The sequence below is a fragment of the Natrix helvetica genome (genome assembly GCF_964273705.1).
Source record: "Natrix helvetica genome assembly, chromosome: 1".
Taxonomy (NCBI): Eukaryota; Metazoa; Chordata; class Lepidosauria; order Squamata; family Natricidae; genus Natrix; species Natrix helvetica.
In genome coordinates, this window is record NC_138548.1 from 248,532,473 (window position 1) to 248,551,014 (window position 18,542).

The window sequence follows — 18,542 nt, forward strand, 5'->3', positions numbered from 1 at the left end:
CCATGTTCACTTTATGATTGTCACATCTGCTTAATAGCCACTCCAAAAAGTCACAAAATTGTGTGGGATCACATAGCAAACCACTTTAGGATTGTCATGACTTATAATCAAAATTGTGGGTTCAATTATAGGCCGATCTTTGAAAGGATCTTCAATTTTTGAAATGATTTTACAATATTTTAAAGAAAATATACAATTATCCCCTTAGCTTTCCTCTCTGCGACCAAAAACAAATCTAGAAGGCAACTACTTGGGGTACTGTAATGTCATGGCTCTCTTCTCCCCGACATTTAATTCCATTTGCCTCTAGTTTTTTTCTTCTCTGCATTTCAATTCTTGAACCTGCCCACCCCCACCCCCACCCCAAATGCGTCAAACTAAGCATTTTAGGACATGATGTAATTTTTCAAAATAAAAGAATGGAACTCTACGTGCTTTGTTTCACAGTACTCCTGATGTCAAAACAGAATTATAAACAAAAAGATGAGAAACCTGAATTGGGAATAGACTGCTCTACTCACAAGTCTGCTTTATGTGAAATCAATTGGACATTTTTGTGACAATTTAAATTCAATTAATTTCCATGGAAATTAAATCCAATTAACTTAATCTAAATTCAAACTTATGTAATTTGCAACGGATATATACTAGAACGTCTGCTAATTTATATTGAGCCCCATCCTGTTCAAGTCAGAGGCACTGTTTAAGGCGCTTCCGGGTTGAAAGGATTAGCCAATGACATCAGTGTTGCCTGGGGCGGAGAGGGGCATTTATATTACCTAAGTGAAGTAACCCTATGTTATCAACGAGAACCAATCTTAAGAAAAGGATTGTTAATATGAAATAAACTGGGAGGTTTTACAATTTTTCTTATTCTATAGCTTTTCACATGAACGGGGCTCAAACGCCAATTTGGTCAAATAATTTGGACAGTTAACCACATGCAATCAGCCCCTCATCAAATAACACAGAGTAAATATAGTTCACCTGACACACAAAACAGATGAAGATTCCCCAGTGAGAAATAATCTTATCCTTTCATTTTGTATTTTTCCTGTTATAACCAGAACCGTCTAACAGTATTTCTTCCTGTCCCTCACTTCCCAGCTCCATCCATATTTAAGACAACATCCCACAGTTTTGAAGCCCAGATGTGTTGTGGCTGAAATTCCCCCAAAGGCCAAAGCCCCTCTGGGCTGGGAATTTTGAAAACCACATTCACAAAAAGCTGGAGTTCGCATATGTAGAAAACTGCTCTGGAGATCTGAATCCTCTTCCATTTACTCCTCCCTATTTTCTCCAAGAAATTCCCAACTTCCCAAGCTTCCCTCTCTCCTACTCACTCCAGACTGGACTTGAAGATATCAACTGTTCCTGTGGTTCTTGTTGCTGGACTGCTGAGGATAGAGAAAGGTAAGTGCCTGATGTCAAGAAAGCATGCAAAGCTAATGAATGTGCCCAGAAGAAGCAAATAAATTATTTCTGCTAGCAAAAATAATGTATTATTTCAGCTATTATTCTAGGGGGGGAAAGGAAACAATGAATGATTTCTTTGATTTTGATAGGAACTTCTGAACTATACTCATTTCCTCACCTGGCTTAGCGTAGGGGAATGCAAAAGAGGCTAAAGTTGAAATGAGCATATTTTCTTGTATCACATTTTAAATCATCTGCATTTTTGGTATTAGTTTAATTTCTGTTCAATAAATAAATGTCTTGAGCATTTCTTAAAATCTACATTAGAATTTAAAGCAAGCTAAAAATTACATGGAGGGGAATGTTGCACAATTCCAGCAGTTACTAGAGTTGATGCATTTCCAAGCCATAAAGTTCTTTATTTTTAATCTAATTTCTTTTGTGGAGCCAACCATTGCAACTAAGACTTATAATTTAGCGCAGGATTACTCAAACATCTTTGAGACAGTAGAGTTTTGACAGTTATAAAACCCTTTTCAAAATGACTGCTATGTTGAACATGGGTAATTAAAATACATCCATTTCCCAGAAGCACAACAAGGAGCATGTCTAAACAAATTAATATCTTTACAATAATTGTAGGGGCTTGGAAATTCACATTTGTGCTTGAAGCTTATTTCACCATGCTCATTTCCCATTTGCTATTTTAATTAAAATGATTAAAAATACATGCAAGAAAGACAGGAAATTTGATAGATATTGCCAGGCATTTCTGCACATGCAGGTATGATACTGGGGACCAAAATTATGTGTGCATTCAGCCATTGTGTTTATAAAATAAAATATACAAGCCTTAAGAAAGTAAATTTAGAATGGAAAAAGAAGAAACAGTTAAGTATTTTTTACTTATTTGTTAGATCCTCTTCATTCAAGGACTCAAGGAAACAAATTCAGTGCTCTCTTTCTCTCGCTTTTTTTAACCACTTCAACCAGTTCATAAAATAAGTTGGGCTGAGAGAGAGTGACTGGCCCAAAACCATTCAATAAGAATAGGCTAAGGTGGTTTCTTCAGACTAGAATTCATCTTCCAAAATATCTTTTCTTTTGAAAAAAAATATGTTTAAGTTCTGGAACATGTGCTTACATTCGCCAAACAATCTGCCTTTTGAAAATCAGAATTCTTTTACAGTTTTCATCTCTTTTATCCTAGCAATCTTCCGGATAAGTCACTTATATTTTTACCCTGAAAGTGAAAAACAGGCTGACAGTATATAGCCCAGTTCAAACAGTAGATTTTGGTGCCATGCTTAGAACCACAGCAATCTATGTAGACAGCCAATTGCTTTTCTTTTCCAGGCAATGTTAAAAGTCAAAGTAGCTTCAGTTCAGAAAAAAAAAATCCACATGTGGAATCTGAATCAGGTTCAATTCAATTTCTAGATTTCAATAAACGTTAGCATTCTGATAGGTGCATTAAAATTAGATACTTACAGATAAAAGCTTCATTTGCTTTGAACAGAATAAGAGAATCAGCTTTGCCAGATGCCAAAATAGTAATAAGCACTTAACTTCTATACCATGCTTCACAGTGCTTTACGGCTTTCTCTAAGCGGTTTTACAGAGTCAGCCTATTGCCCCCAACAATCTGGGTCCTCATTTTACGCACCTCGAAAGGACGGAAGGCTGAGTCAACCTTGAGCCTGGTGGGATTTGAACTGCCAAATTGCAGTCAGCCAGCAGAAGTAGCCTGCAGTACTGCATTCTAACCACTGCGCCACCACAGCTCTTAAAAGGTAGTATCATATAACAAGCTAATAGTCTCCTGGCTTCAACAGGACTTAGATTGTGTGGGGGGGACGGGACGGGACGGGACTTTTTCTCAGAATTTTACTTGAATTTCTACTTAAAATTCATGAAGCCACACTTTTTTTTTACAAACAGGTATTCTACATATTTAAAAGGCTTAGGACCATAATTCAGAGACATGTTTATATATCTTACAAGCATATGTCAGAATCTTCTGATAAGATCCTTTCGAAGCATTCTCAACTGTATTAATTTTCCAATATTTAAAGTATTGGAAAAATTTGAGAATTTAAAACATCAATTCAGACAGCCACTTGGTGCACGGCTTATGGCACTAGGCTAGAAACTAGGAGACTGAATTATTTTCTCGCCTAGGGAATGAAAGGCAGCTGGGTGACTTTGGGCCAGTTACTCTCAGTTCACAATGTCAGGCTCGGGTGACAAATGCTTTAAAATATTTTAACTACGTCAACTATTTTAAAGAAATCTCAGCAAAAATTACAGATAAGATACCATTTTAGATTATGCCCTTACAATAGTGACCAAAATTGTGGAAACCTTTTGGGAAAAGGGTATTTTTGAGGTTTGATGGCTAATAACACCACTTATTTGGCGTAGTATCATAAAATTATATATCAATGGAAAGATAATTTAATCAAGAATGTAATGCAACAAAGTTTGTTCAATTATCTGCATTCTATGAAAAGGTATAGCCAAATAACCAAAAAGGAAGCACAACTTGCTTAGGTTGATATCAGGTAACTTTCCTTCATCTGATTGTAGCCAATGACATGAGTGTTTAGAGAGCCAATCAGGTGTCATCTTGTTTTGGCAATGAGCCAATCAGATCAAAGTAGGATTCAGTTATTGATGTAATGTATTGAAGCTGAAAGGAGGACATTTGTCAGTGTGTTATGTGATTGCTTTCAAGTTGGTTGGTTTTTTTGTGTTCTTTCATTTAGTGAGCTTGTAAAATGTAATAAAATTAAAATAATGGTGCAAAGAGTTGCCTGGTCACCCAGGAAGCGATGTAATATAGTATTATTTTACAAGGCTACAGTTATAAAGAAATTAGAAGAAAAACTGGTGGAAACTTAACCAAAGGGGGCATTTCTAACTTTTTGAAGAGCTATAAGGAGACCTAGTTACTACAAAACCACATTGGTAAAGGCAGGAAAAGGTGCACAACACCAAGTGATGATAGAAGAATTAAGAGACTGTGCCTTCGTGACAGAAGAAAATCATCTGTGTGTATACAAGATGAAATGACGCAAGGCAATGTGAAGTTGAGTGCAAGGACTGTTCAGCGCAGACTGCAGGAATTTGGCCTAAAATCTAGAAAAAAATTTAACTTTAAATGATCACTAAACAAACTGTTGTAAGTGAAGGACTACCTTTACATTGTACATACGATGTGAGGGGAAGGTGAGACTAGAAAAAATGACTGAGCTTTGCAAAGTTGAACAAAGAAGAAAGGGAAGACAACAGGCAAAGAAGGTAGATAATAACACAGAAATTACGGAGCTGACTTATGGAAGAACTTTAAGCTATTATTAGAAGCTAGTTAAGATGAAGAATATTTGTTCATCTAGTCCCCAACTCTATAATATTTAACTAATATCCCAACTGAGCCCAACAATGATATCTAACTAATATCCTTCAATTTTTGACATGAAACTTTTAGAAAAAATAAAAAATAAAGAAATAATACATTCCATATATATATTCTATATAGAATACATATAGTATATGTACTGTATTATTATATATATAGAATACATGCCACATTCTATTAATTTTTCACACTTTATAATCTAGACTTTTAATTTGCTTCCTATGACTTGCTTGTTACCATACGTTTGAAACATATTTTTGTGCCATAAATTTAAAGATGCATGAGAACTACATTATTCAGGAATCTAATGAGTGCATAGGCAAAAGGGCACTTTTTAAATGTCTCACTGAAGTACATTAGGGCCATTGCTGGCTCAGTGGAAATGTGAATTTCATTTGTTTGTACAGTGTCCCAAAAGCAGTTCATAAACAGCCAAAATGGCAGAATAAAATAATAAAACAAAGTACAAGATAAAATCACTCAACACAGAAATAGGAAGGCAAAACTTAAGTCCCTGATAAAAGCTTTGCAAACTAAAATGTGTCAGGCAGAAGCTTAGAACATAGGCAATTCCTAAAATCAACTTACCATGATTCCTTCCATACTCCACTAGCCAACCAGAAATACGGACAATGTCCTGTAGGACACTCTCAGGAAGGTGTTCTAAGGACACATCTTCTTGAGTCTTTAAGTCATCATCCAAAGTGATAAGATCCAGGATAAGGATTGGTGGAACTGGTTTAGAATTTCGGGTCATAAGGCTACGAAATTCAGATTCCAACGATTCCTTCCCCCTCTCAAAAAGCAATTTCTGGATGAGGCAACACAAATTTTTAAAAAAAGCTATATATTACAGAGTGAAGGTGATAAAATAACAGATTATTTGTATTGTTGCCCAAATCATAAACATGGGCTCAAACCACACAAGCAAGGAAAGGGTATCATTTTTTTTTTTACAAAGCCAAACACTGCATGTAGTTCAGCAATAATTCCTATTAAAAAAGCTTGGGTGTCTCAACTTTAAAACAACATCTTTAAGGTTTGGGGGGGAAAATGAAAGTTGGACAATGACCCCTTTTGTAAAGAACACAAACACTGGATTTGCAGTTATCATGTTCTTTTGGACCATGACATTCAGACATTCTGGCTCACAAATATTTGTTTCCCATTGAAGAAAACATGGCAAGAAATAAAAATGTAACTCCATTTTATCCCTCAATGATTTTACAGTGTCTCAACTAAACATAAACCAGCAAAGGTCACAGGATATCAAGGCAAACCACTAGTAATCTGTTTCAAAACGCAACACTCTAGTTCCTTTCAACCCTTGGAAAGCCAGTTTTCCCCCTCTTCCCTTACTTCAAATACAGATGAAACTTGTGTTTTAAGAAGATCACATCACAGTCATGAATGTTTTCTTTCTCATCGGATTGCCTTCCAGTTGCAATTCCATTTCACTCAATCCAGTTGAGTGCATCTTTGTCAGCATGAGATTCTCACTAAGTTTGAGACTATGGATAATGCACTTGTAAGAAGAATAGGCATCACGCAGAGAAGACTTCTTAGGGAGTTGTTTCTCCCTCAAAACTCTGGTTTGCAAGCCCTCCCCTTCAATATGTACGAATACTTGTGAAGAAATAAATGGCCTGGTGAGAGAGGCAGTGTGTGCGTGTGAGAGAAAGGGGGGGGGGAGTGACTGGCTGTGTTTGGTTGAAATGATTGGCATGTCTCAGAGTCAAAAGCATGGACACTACTACCCTAAACCTGCTTGATTTGAATGTGGTCAGGGGCTGTGGGCAAATATGAGCTGCTTTTAAAGTAGACATGGAACCGTCTGCAGTTGGAACAGATGGTGGTTTGGCAGGACTCATTTATGTTCATATTCAAGTACATACCACTCTATTGAGTTCTGGACTATCAGGATTGTTATCTTGAAAATATTCCACAGCCTTCTGGATTTTAGCCATGCAGCCTAAATATTCTTCCAGTCTCCCTGTAGGACTATAATGAAAAAAAAAGTAGTTCAGGAAGAAAGGTCATCAGACAACTGATTGCTACGAAACTATACAGTATAAAGTTCTTTTCACCATTTTCCCCTGAAGACTAGAAAATAATTATGTTTATTCCCCCTCAGAAAACCCTCTTGTCATTAACCAGAACTGGACCTTTGGTTCACCATCAACTGCTAGTTCAGAAGTTTCAGTTGGCAAGTTCCCTTTGAAACACTGTCATAGTTAACTGGTAGAGATATAAGGAGGGAAGTGGACATTTTTTTGTCAGGGGTAAGTTTTTTTGAAAGTTACTTTGTTCATTTACTCAGTTTATTTGATAGTATGGTATGGGAGCTATCACAAAATGATTGCCACAATGAACATGGCCAGACCCAAGGCTGTCCTCTATCAGAAGGCAAACAGGCAAGACTGCTTATTGTTTACATCCTCAAGATTCCAAAGGTGTTCTGTGCTAAGCAAGTACATTCACTACCAAATACAGTAATTTCTCACAACCTCCCATTGTGATTTTCTAAGAATACTTCTGGAACCTATGCAAAGGCATCCTTGGGGAATAAAAATGATTGCCGAGTATCAGTATTTATTTATTTGTTTATGATTGATCTATCTATCATCTATCTATCATCTATCTATCTATCTATCTATCTATCTATCTATCTATCTATCATCATCTATCTATCTATCTATCATCTATCTATCTATCATCTATCTATCTATCTATCTATCTATCTATCTATCTATCTATCTATCTATCTATCATCTATCTATCTATTCCAGCGATGGCGAACCTTTTTTGGCTCACGTGCCATAAGTGAGGGAGCGCAGGCGGGTCGTATGCAGGCGTGCCGCACCCATAATGCAATGTGCGATCCCCCAGTGCACATGCGTGCACTACAGGCGCTCCCCCCGATTTTTACATGCTTTTTTCACCCTCCCCAGGCTCGAGGCTTTATAGGAGCCTGGGGAGGGCGAAAACAGCCTCCCCCGCCCCCCCGGACGCCCTCTGGAGGCGTCAGGGAAGCCTCTGGATAGTCCCTGAAGCCTTCGGAGCGCTCAAAACGATCCTCCGAGCAAACAGGAAGTCACTTCCGGTTTACTCGGAGGATCATTTTGAGTGCTCTGAAGGCTTCAGGGACCGTCCAGTGGCTTTCCTGACGCCTTCGGAGTGCTCAAAACGATCCTCCGAGCAAACCGGAAGTGACTTCCTGTTTGCTCGGAGGATCGTTTTGAGCGCTCCAAAGGCGTCACGGAAGCTCATGAAGCCTCTGGAGGGCCTCGGGGGGAGGGCTTTTTGCTTTCCCCAGGCTCCTATAAAGCCTCTGGAGCCTGGGGAGGGCGAAAAATGGCTTTAAAAAAGGGTGAACTCAGCTGGCCAGTGCGCGCATGCGCACTGGCCAGCTGACAGGGCGTCTCGTGTGCCATGAGAAATGGCTCCGCGTGCCACCTGTGGCACGCGTGCCATAGGTTCGCCATCACTGATCTATTCCATTTATTTTGTTAGGACTTTTTTGACTTTTTCGCTAAATTTCCACACAATATTGCAGTGTTTTCTCACATTGACAAATTCTAGATATATGGAGTTCAACTTCCAGAATTCTTAAGAACAGATCTGCTAGTTAAAAATCCACACATCAGGGGAGATTACATATTGGAAAGTATTGTTTTGATTCAGCCACTTTTCAAACCAAGTGAAATTATTCTGTTTGGAAGAAAATTGAACTTTTAAAGAAGATCAATGTTATCATGTATCAACTTACCCTTCCTTTATTATCTTCTCTGTGTCGTTTGCTACATGGTAGTAACTTATAATGTGATCCAAACAAAAGAGAGTCTTCTCCACATTCTCCTGAAGACGCTGAAGATTTTCAGTTTGTTTATGTACAGGGATAATTGAGTTCTCCAGCTTCATCAAACGGCTTTCAAAGGACGAAAGTATTGAAACCTAAGCAAAAAAAGTCAGAATAAATCAGTTTTAGGCAACTGAGACCATTTTCTTCAACCATTTTCACTACTATCTTTTAATTTGCAGTTCTATCAAATAAAGCAATAGAATTCAAAATATATAAAGTAGCCGTGCTAGAAAATGTTCAACATGCTTTATGAAAGCAAATGATCTTTATTCTGGAATTATTATCAAGGTTCTGAGACTTTCATCAGACAAGATAATATTCACAGCAAAAACAGGGAAAGATTAAAACTTATATTACATTGAAGCCATTAAATTCTGTCAAGATGAAATGTGAGAGAAGGTTATTGGGATGATTTCAGGTTGCACCAAAAAGCATAAATTATATAAGCTTACCATATTCCTTGTGAGCTGATCACTTTTTTCTAAACTTTCTCTAATGAAAGACAATGTTTCTTCTTCCTAATGTTACAAAAGGGGGGGGGGGACATACAATCACCAAAATAAATAATTTCATTATGTAAAATTAATGTAAGTTCCCAATAATATTTAATTGTCAAACAATGTAACACTATTCAGAGGGAAAGTGGAAATTCTTATCACTTGGCCACCAATCTGGCTGCTGATTTAGCCTGCTTTTACTTTAAATATCACATCAGAGTTTGCTAGCTAAATTATATCCTGAATCTACTGTATATGAATATAATTTTAAAATAATCATTTAGAAACCAACAAGTTCTCTTTATAACTTTGGGAGGGGGAGCAGGTGAATAGAAGAACCAGCAAACTCCTCTATCAAAACAAACTGTTTCTGATACCTGAAGGTATCAGAAAGTGATTTCCAACATTCTGGAGAAATTGGCAAGCTTTTTTTTAAAGTAAAAAAAAGGTAGTACAAATTACAGCTTGGAAGGAAAAGCATTCTATACTTAGGAATTGATACCCTTTTCTATGGATCTCCATAAATAGATCTCTGTAAATGAGTATACTCTCAAAAGCGGCCCTTCCACAAATCAGGCATCTTCGTAAAGAAACAGGTCAATCTTCTTGATAACCCAAGTCCAAATAATTTTTAAGGTTTAAAAATTAAGGCCAACACTTGAACTGAACCTGAAAAACAACTGGAAACCAGGTAAACCAGTTAACAATCTTAGCTGCCACATTTTAAATCAACTGAAATGATTCTCTTCAAAGATAGCCTTGTCAACAATGCGCTTCAATAGTCTTAATGTGGTATATTCACATTGTTTACTGTAGTTGTCACCTTCATAATCACCATCCAAAGATGCTGGGACAGCATTTTTATCAAGAAGTATTGTGCTAATCTGACCTTTCAAGTAGAATGTGATTCCTTCCAAGACATATTGATTCACAATGCCAAATCACACATTCTGTCAACAAACAGTTAGTCAGATTAAAAGTTCATTCACTGTCAGACTAGCAAATTTAAAAATATCAACCACCTCTGAAGTTATGTGATGAAATACAAATGAGTTGTATTTCAACTGCATTTCACTCTAAACAACTTCTGTCGCGGTTTCATTCAATCACTCAGAGGGCAATAAAGAATTTGGTGAGACAGTCAAGGACAAAGACACAGGTGTTGTCAAAATGTTGTTCCACAGCAAAAAATTTCTACATTGTGTATCAATGTTTTTTTCCCCCCATCCACCCTCACATCTTTCTATTTGCATTGTATTTTATTCTATAATCTAATAAAATGTTTAAACACAGCAGCGTAATGCTGCTAACATATTGTCCCACTAGGTTTGCCACCTTTTTGTGATGCAGTGATATTAAAATGGCATTTTGAAAAGCCTTCCATCATGCCAGGACCACAATTTCTTTAAAATCATCCTCTTTTATTTATTTTTATTTGTATCCCATCTTTATTATTTTTACAAATATAGCTCAAGGTGGTGAACATATCCAACGCACATATCCTCCTCCTAGTTTCCCCATAACCACCCTGTGCAGTGAGCTGGGCTGAGAGTGTGTGTGTGTGTGTGTGTGACTGACCCAAAGTCACTCAGCTGGCTCTCATGGCTAAAGGGAGACTTGAAGTCAAAGTCTCCCATTTTCTAGCCTGATGCCTCAACCACTGGACCAAACTGGCTTGGATTTTCCCGTCCCCAACCCTCTACTACATTTTACTTGCAGATTGCAAAGGAAAAAAAAAAAGGGGGGGGAAATGCCCACATTTAAATCATGCCCATAAATCAACCAGTCATAAGTGTCACTTGTCCTATTTCAGTGCATCCTTAAGTGCATCCTCTGCAGGGATGGCTCATATTTAAAGAGAGGCCACTACTGGAAGAACCTGCAAACCCAATTCTTTAACATCATCCTTTTTGGACCAATATTTAATTCACCATTAACTGGACCATGATGTGTTAAGTCCCTTTTCTGAGTGTAGGCAGCACACTGGCACAAACCAGCCCCATAGCCTCCTTCTCCCCAAGCCCTGAGCCAAGAAGTGATTTGATTGGCGAGTTGATGGGTCAGGGGGCTGCTAATTCCGCCACGAGAGGCGGAGGGTTTCCCTACTATTTTAGAGAGACCCCAAGACCCCGGCGCCAGATGTCAAGGCAGCGCCCGGGGGGCGACGGGGAGGTAGGAAAAGACCAAGCCCGGGCGAGGGGAGGGATTTTAAGTCTGATACCGGGGAAGAGCCGGGAGAGGCGGCGTACCACCCGCCCACCTGCTTGAGCTTTCCTTCTATTTCCCTCCTCCGGGCGGACGCCTCCTCCGTGGGAATCATCTTGAAACCCGACCGACCCCGGGAACCTGTGACAGCAAAGGCCGCCGGCGCCGCCTCCTACGCGCTCCTGTCAACTCGTCCACGTCCGCCTCATTCCCCGCCCCTCCGCTACAGAACGGCTGCCATGCTGGGAGCGTCTGTACGGACCTAGGCGAGCATGCGCGGTGTGGTTGGGCGGGGCTGTGGCGTGCGCATGCCCGTGTGCCGGCGTCTCCCCCTCTGAAAGATCGGCCATTTTGGAGAAGCCTTGAAAGCGGCTCTGTTTTGGACGCCACGCAGGCGTCGTCGAGAAGTGGGAGGCGCTCTAGCCGCGTGTCACGCCTGGCTCGTACCGCTTAATTCTAGTGGCTGTCGTTGCTCAAAGTCTATGGAGGTTCCCAGTCATCCAAGTCATGCTTGACCCAAAGGTGCTTTTTCAGGAGGCAACGGGACTATTGTTTTTCCTTTTGAAGACGTTTCATCCAAGAAGCCTTTTCAGCCCTTAGCTGGATGGAGGGGAACAGAATGATTTCTACTCCTTGCGGACAGCTGGCCATTTGCATTCTTTTTAGAGCCGTGAGGCCACCTGGAGGTTTATCTCTGTCCTCAGGATCACCTGAGTGGCGCCCCTGGTTCCTGTAGCCTGCAATTTTTTTCCTTTCTCTCGAAATCCGTTCATACTCCCACACCATTCAAAGGGTATTGTTCCCAAAGTGGATAGCTAAAAGTCTGTAGAGATTCTCAGTCATCCAGGTCATGGTGGATACAGATAAAACCTCCAAGTGCTTCAACGACCCTCTAAAACAGAGATGTCAAACTCACAGCTCACGGACCAGATGCTCACGGGCTGGCCATGCCGGTTTAGCAAGGGGGGGGGAGTCCTGATATGTCACCTGACGATGATGTGACAACATGAGTTTGACACCCATGCTCTAAAAGGATGCAAATGACCAGCTGTCTGCAAGGAATATAAATCCTTCCATTCCCCACTACCCTGTCAGAGCTGAAGAAGCTTCTTGGATGAGAAGCTAAACATCTTCAAAAAGAAAAAATAAGAAAGTCCAGTTGCCTTCTGAAAAAGCAACTTTGCGACAACCTGTCATTGCTTGAAAACTATTCTCGGTGGGAGTTTAGTGAGCGTCTTAGCAATGAATCAATTCTAGCAAATGCTTAAGGGGGTCTATCCAGACGTAATTCCTACTGAATTTAGTGGAAGTCGTTCTCTGATGAATCTGAGCTTGCATTTAGTATGGGTAGTCCTCGACTTACACCAATTCATTTGTGACTGCTCAAAGTTACAATGGCACTGTGGAAATGTGTCTTAATGGCCATGTACAACTTTTGCAGCTTTCCCATAATCATGTGATCAAAATTCAGCTGCTTGACAACTGGTTCATATTCATGACCTTTGTTGTGTCCCAGGGTCATGTGATTCCCCTTTTACGACCTGGCAAAGTCAATGGGGAAGCTGGATTCACTTAGCAACCAGGTTACTAACTTACTGACTGCAGTGATTCACTTAAAAACTGGTAAGAAAACTTGTAAAATGGGCAAACCTCACACAAATGTCTCACTTAACAACATAGATTTTGGGCTCAGTTGTTGTAAATCAACGGCTACCTATATGCCAATGGGTTATAGCCCATTTTAGCTCCTCTGGCAGCTATAAATGATTTATTGAAATAAATATCCTTACCTCCTCACGTACTAGAGTACAACTTGTTACTCTCCTGTTGGAAACAAAATATGAAAGGGGGACCATTTTGCTAAATAGTCATTCTTTTCCCCCAGCTTGGTTCCTTAAGGTGAGTTGTATGTAAACTGAATTATAAAATGTGTAGAAGCAATGCTATGTATCATTAACTATATCAAAATAAAATGTATTTTCTGATGGGGCACAAATAATTAACTTTCAAAAATAAGTCAGTAGTACATATTGCTCTTAACAATAAAGACAGTGGAAAATGGGAAGGTCAAAAAAATGGATGTGAGGGCGATCTGGCTGCGATATCTGTCACACCATTGATCGCCAAGGTTGATTCTGCTGAACTGGCTGGGTAGGCGGGTGTCCCCTTCCTTCCTCACCGTTCCATGTGCGTCCCTCCCGAAGCTGTGCGCTCGGTGGAAGAGGATCACCATCCCAGATAGAAGGAGTATACCGATCTTCGGTCAAGGGTATATGATAGCTGCACTCCCCTGCTAGAACATCCAAACAAGCTCAAGGGCAACAAAATGATTACAATCTGTTACAACTATATAAAGTGCAGTATCTGGATGATTACTTGGTCATGGCCTTTGGACAAATACAGTTTTCTTTCCCTGTCACGACTCCAATTCTGGTTTTCCCCTCTTTCGTCATGCCTTACATTTCTAAATAAACATACTGAGTGTAAATATCACACAATTCAAAGTGATTTATGTTCAGATAAACTTGCAGAGAAGTAGAATGCTTGAATAAAATGGACTTCCTTATTTTGCACTTATATTTTAAACAAATTTCTCTTGACCACATGGACTTATTCCCAAATTCTTAAATCTATGAAAATATTTTCTGAGCAAATAGAAGCAATTAATTAGGTTGCCCCCTTAAAGTTGTAGGGGCAATTAATACTGTCCCTACAACTTAAGGGACTGTATTTTACAGTGCCCACACTTTTCTTTACACATGAAGCATTCTTGAAAGGAAGAAGCATCAGAAGAGAATATCGTACAACTTTATGGCTAGATTCAAACTGAATTCTTAAAAGCCATTTAGATCTGAGACTCACTGTATGTTGACTCGTATGAAGCCCACTACAATAGTACTCAAAGGACCTGAATGCCTTAATCTCTGTATGTGGAAATGGGAATACGTCCCTAGACATTGTTTCTCACTTCTACAGTTCACTTCAGTGTATCTTCCTCAGAAGATTCCTATTGAATTTTTTCTTCATGGTTGTTTCCTTAAGGTCTGGGTACAAAAAAAATATGTGAATGCCTAGTGAGGAAAAAGAGTTTTGTTAGATATTAACATATATCAGGATAAGTCTTCCCTCTGGTCCGCTCCTACCGCGGGAAACAGGTATTCCTCTGATTGGTCGAGGGGCGTGCCCACTCCCTATAAAAGGGGAACCCTCCGACCTCAGAGCAAGCTGGATCACTATTATCACTAATAAAGAGCTGTTAAGTCACTTCGTGTCCACAGTCTGTCTCTCGTTGCCCAGATCTAACATTGGCGACGAGGGTGGGATCGAGAGGCAGATAGGACGAAGAACGCTACCTCCAGAATCTCCGGATTTGATCCAGCCCAGGAATTCGGCAGAAATTCCGACAGCCATCTCAGATCACCGCAGCGCGGCAAATTCAAACTGAGAAAATGGCGATGCATGCTCCCCCCGCTCCTTTCGACCCAGAAAACGACGAATGGGAAGCCTTCATGATTCGTTTCGAGTGTTTCCTCGAAGCGAACGAATACACGGGGATCACCGATGCAAGGAAGAAAAACATCTTCCTCGGCTACTGCGGAAAAGAAGTCTTCAATACGGCCAGAGACCTCACCGCGCCTACTCCAATACAAGCAGTATCGTGGACAACGTTGCAACAGACTCTGCAAACTCACTACGCGCCAAAACCTTCCCGCCATGTCTGCCGCAAAGAATTCAACATGAGGACTCAGAAGGCGGGAGAATCCGTTAATCAATATGTTGCAGCCCTACGAAAAGCAGCAGCTCACTGCGAATACAGGGATCTGGAGGAACACATTTTAGAGCGGCTCATCTGTGGGATAAGAGACATTTCGTTGCAAAAGAAGCTGTTGGCAAACCCGAGTTTAACCCTACAGACAGCGTTAAACGAAGCAAGAGCGTCAGAATCAGCGGAGAAATCATCGGTGACCATACAACGAGGGGCCAGCGTAAACCAGCCAGCACCGAGGCAAACCAGAGTTCACTACGAGGACACAAGCCCCGACTACGAGAATCCCGAGTTCGAGGACAGTCACCAAATGCAGAGCAGTCACGTGAGGCCTGGGGGGAGACCCGGATCCCGTTTGCCGCCCTGCGCAAGCTGCGGAGGGAATCACCCCAGGTCTACTTGCAGGTTCAGGAACGTTGTTTGTTCGCACTGCAACAAACTTGGGCACATCGCACGAGTGTGCCGGAGCGGAGTCCCTGCCTCACGGCAGCCACCCATGTACCGCCAACAGAAGCCCAACCCAGGGGCTTGGCGAAATCAAAAAGGGCGCCCAGAGAGAAATCCACAAGTGTTTACCCAGAGAGAAAATTTCCAAAGAGCTGAACGAGCGTATTCCCAGAGAGATTACTCACAAGGAAGTGAGCGAGCGTATCCCCAGAGAGAATACACACAGAGAGCTGAAAGAGCGTTCTATCAAGACGCTCAACAAGAGTATTTTCAGGATGTGGACGATGAGATAGAGTTGACCCAGAGAGAGGAGTTGCGAACGTATCTCACCACGATACATCAGGTCCGCCCTAAGCGGCCCAAAAGGCTGAAAGTCACAGTCCTCTTGGAGGGCTCACCCTGCGAGCTAGAAGTTGACACAGGATCAACCCTGACGATCATTTCATGGGCATCCATGAAACAGGCTATCCCCAGCCTCAGAAAGAGCCAACTGCGCGCTCCAGACGTCCTACTACGTGACTACCAGGGGAACCAAGTCCCCATCGTGGGCCAAGGCACATTCCGCATCCGTTTCAAGGACATCGAGGCCCAGCTGCCCGTGACCATCGCCAGCGCGCCATTGCAGAACCTTCTGGGGCTTGATTGGTTTGAAGCCCTGGGATTAGAAGTCACCGGAATCAACGCCGTGAGAAACAGCAGCGCTGAAAAGATTTTTAAGGAGTTCGAGGATGTGTTCAGCCCCGGTCTTGGTAAGTATGTGGGCAAACCAATATCATTTAATTTAGACCCAAATGTGGCGCCAATCCGACTTAAACCGAGACGAGTGCCTTTTGCACTCCGCCCAAAAATAGATAAGGAGATAGATAAGTTAGTGGAGCAAGGGATCCTTGAGCCGGTAGATCACGCGCGCTGGGAAACGCCTATCGTGACCCCAGTCAAACCAGACGGATCAGTCCGCATCTGCGCGGACTATAAGTGCACAATTAATGTCGCGCTACAACAGAGCGCATATCCTGTGCCAGTAGTACAGCACTTATTGCACTCGTTGGGGCCAGGAAAGGTATTCGCAAAGTTAGACATGGCACAAGCTTACCAGCAACTGCCAGTTGATAGCGCTACAGCGGAGGCCCAAACGATAGTGACGCATAGAGGAGCATTCAAATGCAACCGGCTACAATTCGGCGTTAGCATTGCCCCAGGATTGTTCCAGAGCGTCATGGAACGACTGTTGCAAGGGATACCAGGAGTCGTCCCCTATTTTGACGACATCTTGGTGTCAGCTGCAAACGAGGAGCAATTAAACAAAAGAGTCAGGTCTGTTTTGGCCAGAATCAGAGAAAAGGGTCTCCGCCTTAAAAAAGAAAAATGCCAAATTAACGTGCCTAGCGTAGAATTCCTGGGTTATAGAATCGATGGTCAGGGAATACACCCCACTTCAAAGAAAATTAAGGCGATCCAGGACGCCCCCACACCACGAAATCAGACCGAGTTGCAGGCCTTCCTCGGATTACTTAACTTCTACAGCGTCTTTCTGAGACAGAAGGCGACCGTTGCTGAGCCTCTACACCGTCTACTCCAGAGGAACGCACCATGGAAATGGGGACGAGCCGAAGCTGCAGCCTTCGCCGGAGTAAAGCGCCTACTCACCGCTGACTCGCTACTTGTTCAATACAGTCAGACTCTACCGCTAGTATTGACCTGCGACGCATCGCCATTCGGAGTTGGAGCAGTCCTCAGCCACAGGATGCCCGACGGAAAAGAAGCACCCATTGCTTTCTACTCCAGAACTCTTTCATCGGCCGAAAGGAACTACAGCCAAATGGACAGAGAAGCGCTGGCTGCCGTAGCTGGTGTAAAACGTTTCCATGAATACCTCTACGGCCGCGACTTTGAACTGATCACAGATCACAAACCGTTGTTGGGACTTTTGGCGGGAAACCGCCCCACTCCGGTCTCCCTTTCTCCACGCATGACCAGGTGGACTGTTTTCCTGGCTGCGTACTCCTACAAGTTAATTCATCGACCGGGCTCCACTCTAGGACACGCAGACGCGCTCAGCCGTTGCCCATTACCAGACATTTTGCCAGACCCCACTCCAGAAGTACCGGTATTGCTCATTGACTGTTTGGATTCGGGACCGGTTTCTTCCTACGATGTTGCAAGGTTCTCCTCTAAAGACACTTTAATAAAGCAAGTGCAAACTTGGGTATGGAGGGGGTGGCCGAAGGGAAATGTGGACCCGAAATTCAAAATGTTTTGGTTGAAACGGGACGAACTCTCAGTTTTACAGGGATGTTTGTTGTGGGGGGATCGAGTTGTTATTCCTTATGCTCTACGAAAAAATGTATTAGATGCTTTGCATATGGGTCACCCGGGGATCGTGAGAATGAAAGCGTTAGCGAGAAGCTACGTGTGGTGGCCAAACATGGACAAAGAAATAGAGGAGTGGGTGGCCACTTGCGACCCATGCCAGGAGTCGAGACCAGCACCCCCGGAAGCGCCCGCCACAGAATGGGAGAAACCCAAGGCGCCCTGGTCACGTATACACATTGACTTTGCAGGGCCATTCCAGGGCCAAACCTTCCTCATAGTTGTAGATGCTTATTCTAAATGGCTAGATGTAGTCTTAATGACGTCAACCACGGCAGAGGCAGTCACAAAGGTTCTTCGGCGGCTTTTCGCCACCCATGGTCTACCAGATCTTTTAGTATCCGATAACGGGCCCCAATTCACGGCCATGCAGTTTGAAACATTTTTAGCAGGGTTGGGAGTCAGGCATGCCCTCATCGCGCCATTCCATCCAGCATCCAACGGTCAGGCAGAGAGAATGGTGCGATTCGCGAAAGAGGCCCTCGCTAGGATGGGTCCAGGTGATTGGCAAACACGCATTGACCATTACCTCCTCATTCAACACATTACCCCGAGCGC

The 18,542-nt window shown here is 42.0% G+C and overlaps 1 protein-coding gene across 6 annotated transcripts in view; it reads right to left on the reverse strand.

The window, feature by feature from the left end:
* The window catches only part of EXOC7 (exocyst complex component 7), a 46,418-nt gene extending 34,740 nt beyond the window's left edge, over nt 1-11,678 (reverse strand). For 2 of the 6 annotated variants that reach the window (XM_081943516.1, XM_081943521.1), the window contains exons 1-5: nt 11,457-11,677; nt 9,152-9,217; nt 8,607-8,791; nt 6,733-6,838; nt 5,426-5,648 (exon numbers count right to left, since the gene is read on the reverse strand). In XM_081943516.1, the coding sequence (XP_081799642.1) occupies nt 5,426-5,648; nt 6,733-6,838; nt 8,607-8,791; nt 9,152-9,217; nt 11,457-11,516 (640 nt within the window). In that variant the 5' untranslated portion in view covers nt 11,517-11,677. Of the gene's footprint in view, nt 1-5,425; nt 5,649-6,732; nt 6,839-8,606; nt 8,792-9,151; nt 9,218-11,456 lie in introns of all 6 variants that reach the window. The other 4 variants (XM_081943520.1, XM_081943517.1, XM_081943518.1 and 1 more) reach the window with 4 other exon arrangements.
* Between the last annotated feature and the right edge of the window lie 6,864 nt (nt 11,679-18,542).